The sequence below is a fragment of the Mesitornis unicolor genome, unplaced genomic scaffold (genome assembly GCF_000695765.1).
Source record: "Mesitornis unicolor isolate BGI_N332 unplaced genomic scaffold, ASM69576v1 scaffold6956, whole genome shotgun sequence".
In the NCBI taxonomy this organism is placed as follows: domain Eukaryota; kingdom Metazoa; phylum Chordata; class Aves; order Mesitornithiformes; family Mesitornithidae; genus Mesitornis; species Mesitornis unicolor.
Genome location: NW_010188827.1, coordinates 4,113 through 10,573, shown reverse-complemented (window position 1 = coordinate 10,573; position 6,461 = coordinate 4,113). Strand labels below are relative to the sequence as shown.

Here is a 6,461-nt window from a genome sequence, read left to right as displayed (position 1 = left end):
AGAAAAAAGGAAGCTGAGAGACCTTGTCGCTCTCCACAGCTACCTGAAAGGAGGTTGTAGCCAGGTAAGTGTCAGTCTCACTCTCCCAAGTAACAAAAATTTCTTCATTGAAAGGGTTGTCAAGCACTAGAACAGGCTGCCCAGGGAAGTGCTGCAGTCACCATCCCTGGAGGTATTAACATGTATAGATGTGGCACTTGGGAACATGGTTTAGTGGTAGAGATTGCAGGGTTAGGCTTGTGGTTGGACTCGATGATCTTAAGGGTCTTTTCCAACCTAAACAATTCTATGTTCCTGTTCCACAGTTTGTACAAGTCTGGAAAAAGTATTGGGGGGGGAGGGGGGTGGGGGGGCGAGAGAGAGAGAGAGAAACCAGAATGCCTGGTCTTTTTTATCGAGGGGTGTTTTTCAGCTTAACTCAATTAAGTATAAGATTACTTGGATTGTTAAGGGTTCATACATGTATATACTAACTTTAAAAAGCGACACAGGTTATATATCTCTTCCTGACTATATTGACTAGGCCTCATCAGAGATTATACTGAAGCCTACAGAGAAGCCATACATTCAGTATTTCTCCAGCAAGAGAGCCAGCAAATCAAGACCTCTACACTTCAGCCTAGCTCTTTTTGTTGCATTTGGAAGTAGGTCAAACTTCTGTTTTTAATAACAGAAAGATATGTTCCTATAAGCTCTGCTTTACCTTTACCACAGTGTTTCAATTTTGTTTTTAACTTCCCACCCCACAATCTAGTTCAATTCACCCTAGAAGATACGAGCACCAGACACAGATGCACATTGTCACTAGTTGCAGGAAGTTTGCTTTCAGTCACTGAAACATTCCCATTACTATCTTAAACCCCTTCAGTAAAGGCCACCTGCTGTTGCCTATGAAGAACAGCAGACATTTACAGAAAATACCAGCCTGCCTTTAACTGAAAATGGGATTCCTGTAACGCATAGCAATATCTCTTGCAGTTTGTTTGACAGTGCTCAGTAGAAATTTTTCCTTGGGTGACCAGAAGCCTCCAATCCACATCTGAAATGGTCCAATCGCCAGTGTGCATTCTGACATCTTCCTACCCTAGCATGCTCCTAATTTCTGGGTGGTCTGACTTCTGCTCTGCATTCATTTTCCTGGTTCTCTCTGTGCCTCGTGCTCTGGCAGAGGATCATACGAGATCTAGCTCATAGCCTGTAACCAAAGAAACGTAACGGATCATTTAACCTTGTTTGTTGCAGAATCCTCATCATAGTCTTACTCTCCCAAAACTAACCTCTGCCTTGCAATTAGAAGCCAGTTTTATTTGTTCCGAATTGTATCACCTAGCATGCAACTACAATCAAATACATTTCACAGACCACAAGCATTCAATTATACCAATAAAACCACTGTTTAAGAGCACGCTCATTTAGAATCAGCTGCAAACTTGGAGGCTGAAGCTGAACTGCAGTGAGACAAGTACCAAGCTGGAAGGATCTTGATTATACTCAGTGAAGTGACTTTCTGGTTTGACTTTCCTCTCAGATGTATTATAAAGCTGCAGTTATTTACTTACACTGTATCAATACTCCCCCTTGAAGCATGTGTCTTACCAAATCCAGAGTGGCCAAAAGAGAATTGCTTCAAAAAAGACTGGAAACTTTGCAGTTATGAGCCCCATAAAACAGCTTAAGCTACCTTAAATCTTAATGACAAACACATGAGATAAGCAAATGCAGAAGTCACATTGTATGCAAGAATTTAAGAGTGAAAGTGATATACGCTGAGGGCAGAGGATGAACAGCTAGGTCAGAAATTTGATTAAGTATGTGAATAGTAATACTTCACAATTGCAGGAATAAATAATACTACTCACTAATAATTATTATACAGATGAAGATAGTGCTTCAAACACATACAGCTTGCAACATAAAACACTTATGGAGATTTAGAGGGATCCCTCCTTCCCCCAGAATGCAAAACATTACATGAATGAAACATGAGAGTAAGATTCAATCTTTTAAAGTGAAGACAAAACTAGTTGAAGCCTCATCTCACACAAAAAACCCCAGCAGCTTCAGAAGTTTCCCTGTCCACTGGTAACAGTATGTTGTATGGATGCAGTACAAGTAAAATAGGTTTCTTGTCCTTGGTATACTAAAAAAATATCCAATAGTGAAAAATAAAGCTCAAATGACATGGTCATGGTGTGGCATGGTAAGGCATCTCAAGCCTGGATGTAGAATAGGCCACACACAAAAGAAAAAGCTTCAGAAACTGCACAGAATTCAAATAATTTTGTATAAAATAAGTTTTATTTGGCTCCTTTTGTACACTTTTTCTAAAAAGAAATGCACATTCATACAGTTTGTCTTTCCCAGTGCATGTCTGGATTTGCTCGCATAGAGCCATTAATATCAAGGCAAAAGATGCCTTTGAAATCATTTCAGACACATTGAATTTTGACTGTAAAGCAGCCAAAGTTACTAATTTTCTAATTATAACTTGGAAAGAAATGTTTCAGGTGCTTCTTCTCCAATTCACACATATAACTGTCCCACAAAGGGAAGAAGAGACACACTTGCAATGAAGAACTGTCAAGTCAATGGCTAATACTCATTTCAGGTAGAGCTAAAGATAGGTTCTCCATTTCATACTGAGTTGGGATGTAAAAGAAAAATCCATCTAGGTTTCTTGCTCTTTTCAAAAGCTCTAAAACAGAAATGACAAAACACTGCCTCAAAACTATGTATCAGCCATTGGTGGCGAGAGTTTATTTGCAGAGAAAGCCCTCTTTCCCCAGTTGTTTCTCGTGGCCAGGTCTCTTTCCTGTTGATGGTGACTCTGGAATTTGTTTCTTGCTGCTGCATCTTAAACACTTCATGAAGAGGAGTAAATTCAGCTCAGGCTTTCATACATCACAAGAGGTACTAACCCATCAAGTAGCCCCTACAGAAAAAAATCAAGTTAGAAAAAAAGTTAGCAAACAGAGGCAGCACTCCTCAAAAATCAAGAGACGTATGGGCTTAAAACAAAACCTTCAGACTGCCACAATCTCTGCTGATCAAGGTTGTTTAAAACAACAAATCCTGTCCAAGGTACAAACTGGCCAGCTTAACTACACACTCCTTCCTCAGCTGATTTTCTTCAATGAACACTGAAAATAAGTTAGTCTGTTCTCAATCAAGCTTCAGTAATTGTGTGGAATTTTTGAAGCCCAGGTTACACCCTATGAAAGGTTCTTTATTTGTACCCTTTACACAAACTACTGGTGCACAGATATTCAGTATAAACTGACATTTTCTGGCACTCAGCACAACTCTTCTCTTTTTCTTTTGCATTTCTCTGAAGCCCTGTTTCTCTAAAGAGTTTACAGAAGAGACCTGCTAACACATGTGTACTCAATGAAACAAGAAAATATAGAGCACTGATGAAGCAATAAGATACAGAGCAGGTCCCTACCCAGCTACTGGCTGCCAGAGAACACATCACCTCTGTGTTAATAAACAAGTTTTCTTTAACTACACCGCAGAGGTTAAAAAAATTATTTAAGAAAGGAGGGATGACTGTCATTAAGTCAACACCTCATGGAGCTACTCCAGAAATTAACCACCAGTACCTCCAAACATCAGGTTTCATCTATGAAATAGATTAAGAGGGGAGGGGAAACCTGAAAATCCTGCATTTAGATTTTGCATAGCCTGAAAGTTCTGAATCTTTCCCACTTTTTGATCTGTTAATATAGATGTATTAAAATATCACATGTACTGTATGCTTCAATGTTACCTTCACTTTTCCAGCAACAAGGACTGCTTTGGATGTTTCTGAACACTTGTTACTGCTGCCATCAGTTCTTCTAGTTATGATCTCTCATGTACACTGTCACTATAAAAAACACATTTGCCTTTCTTCAAGCTCCTTGGCACTTGCCTTTTCCTCAAAGCCCTACCTTGTAATTACTTTTACCTGACAAGTACATACCCAGTCTACCTTAAAATTCCTTGTGAGTCAGACTCACTAATTGCATCTTCTGACATACCAGGAACTGCCACCTTCTTCAGCACAATCTTACAGTAGCTGGCCTCAAAAGCATCCCACCTCATTCAAGGTAGCTTGTTCCAAAAGAGCGTTGAAAAAAGCAACTTATAGCCAAGCTGCAGATCTTTAGCATATCTAAAAAATCCTAAAACACCATTGTATTTTCTGTTACTCTTAAATTTAACATAGGCACACATGAGCCACAAAAGAAAAGAGAAGCTGAAAGAGTATTAAATCACTTACGGTAATTTCATCCTCATGAAAACTCTGGCCATGAAGAAGCTCAAAAGCACGCTGACAAATCCAATAAAGAGCAAAAGAAACCTATTCAGCTTGGGGATATTTGGTGCATTGGATCGATCCAGAATTATAAATCCTAGGCCACCCATTGTGAAGAGAAAGCTGGATGCAAGCCCTTCCATAATATATTGCCCATTTACTCTAAAGAATAAAAAAAAAGCAGGGAAAAAGAAGAACAGTGAGTCAGAAAAAAAAAATTAGTTTTAAAGAAACTATTTACATTTCAAAGTCCACCTACTCAATCTGCTTCAGCCATACAAATACCCAGGACGTCTAACATTAACGGCCGACTTTCTAACAGAAAAGGTGTTCTGGAAACTGACATTATGCAATTACATTAAAGCTTTAATAAGTAATTTATCTCTGGGACTGATAGTCTGCAAGGTGACCAGTCAAGTACACTAGTGGTTTATGCATACTAGCATATACTAATGGCTACCAGACAAGTTCATCAGTTTTCAAAAACACCCAGTCCAAAGCAGCACCTGGTTTCACAGATGACTTGAGGCACAGATCTGTGGCCCCTGGGCCACTGAGCTTCCCAAGTCTTGTTTCCATCCTGATGTTCAGGCAGCAGTGCCCGAATCTTCATTTCTCAAAGCATTGTGTCAGCACGTGAAGCACATCTGCTGGTCCCAGCACACAGAAGTGGTTCTTGCCTGCAGTATGTTCTGCCACCAGTTCACTAAGCTTGCACACATCAATTGTGGGGACCCAGCCTGAAAGTGCCCCAGGGCCCTCTCTCAGTCCACACTGCCAGATTTCCTTCTTACAAAGCTAAGACAAAGAAGGGAAGCCAAAATGTAGAAACCATATCGTACCTGGATCACAAGACTCCAGCTTCTCACAGATACTGAACCTTTTCCCTGTCCTTGTAATTAGCAATACTAGCAATTCATAAAAGTGGCATGGATGAAACAAATACAGATGCTAATCCAAAAATGAAGATTACAGTCAATATGTCTCAAATTCTGAAAACAATTTATTCTTCTTTTATGTTGTTTTCACCGAGTTCTACTAAAGTGCTATCAACTCCCCGCAGCAGCCTGATCCACTGCAGCAATCCAAACCTGAGACGTATGGTCCAAGCCAAAATCTGTACATGAGGCATATCACAGACCTCATAGATATAAGGAACTTTTCTGTATTTAATAAAAGCCTTTTTCCTTCACAAACACAAACAAAAAACCAAACAAAACCCAAAGAAGTTACAAATGTAGCTTTAACACTCTTCAGATTAATTTGTGACTAAGCAAACTCTAGCTTATTTTCAATAAAACAAGCGGAAAACTCAGAGACACTGTTGTTACACACAACTTTTACCCACGCTCAGACACAAGTATCCCAATTACATTAGAGTTTAAAGGGCCAGAACTGAAAGTTTCACAAAGACTGTGCTGCTACAAAATGTGACCAAACGTGTCTGCATGCACTGGAACACTCAACTGAAACAGCAAGGGTTTGGAAGAGAGATAAGTACTGCTGGGTCCAAATTTGTTTCTTACCAGACTTTAAATTTTTAAAGGCTTTGGAAGGACTGAGTTTTTCCTATCTCCAATGTCTGTTTGTTTCTTTTAAACATTTGCAAACCAAGGACACATATAGAACACATCCTGCCTTGCCCAGAGAGCTCAGAAAAGAAAAAAAACCTAGTTCTGTAAGATGGAATGATTCATTTGTGCTCATTCATTTGCAGCACCTTGCTTGTGGGGACAGAGCCCTGCTCCTACCTGTATGCCAAGAAGGCCACCGGCCTCTGATGCCCGTGTTCATCTGTCATCGAGCCCACGCTAGGAGGTTCCACAATCACATCGTAGATAATCCCTGTGGGGAGAAAAGCCAGCATCGCCTTTGACTCGCAGCAGCAAAGAGCGGGAGGCACCCCGACACCGCAGGGGCGCTCGGAGGTAGCCGAGGTTCGTGTTTTACGACCGACAAGGGATCAGTGGCAGCAAGAGCTCTACTACTCGGGGCAGGGGCCAGCAGTGGAGCCGCTCCGTCAGCGCGGTGCCCCGCTCTCATCGCCCACCCCACCGGCCCCAGCCTCACCTCCGGTGATGAGGAAGTAGGACACCACCACCAGCGCGTAAACCGTCATGGCCGAGGGCATGTGCACCCAGCTCGGCCGCTTCAGCTTGAT

The 6,461-nt window shown here is 41.1% G+C and overlaps 1 protein-coding gene across 1 annotated transcript in view; it reads right to left on the bottom strand.

Annotated features, from left to right (window-relative positions):
- Positions 1–2,268: 2,268 nt before the first annotated feature.
- OSTC (oligosaccharyltransferase complex subunit (non-catalytic)) overlaps positions 2,269–6,461 on the bottom strand; it is a gene marked incomplete at its 5' end in the record, with an annotated part of 5,632 nt that continues 1,439 nt past the window's right edge. Inside the window, 4 exons of the mRNA XM_010185851.1 lie at positions 2,269–2,932; positions 4,265–4,462; positions 6,052–6,145; positions 6,371–6,461. The exon at positions 6,371–6,461 is cut by the window's right edge and continues 1 nt beyond it. Of these exons, the coding sequence (XP_010184153.1) occupies positions 2,914–2,932; positions 4,265–4,462; positions 6,052–6,145; positions 6,371–6,461 (402 nt within the window). The remainder of the gene's footprint in view (positions 2,933–4,264; positions 4,463–6,051; positions 6,146–6,370) is intronic.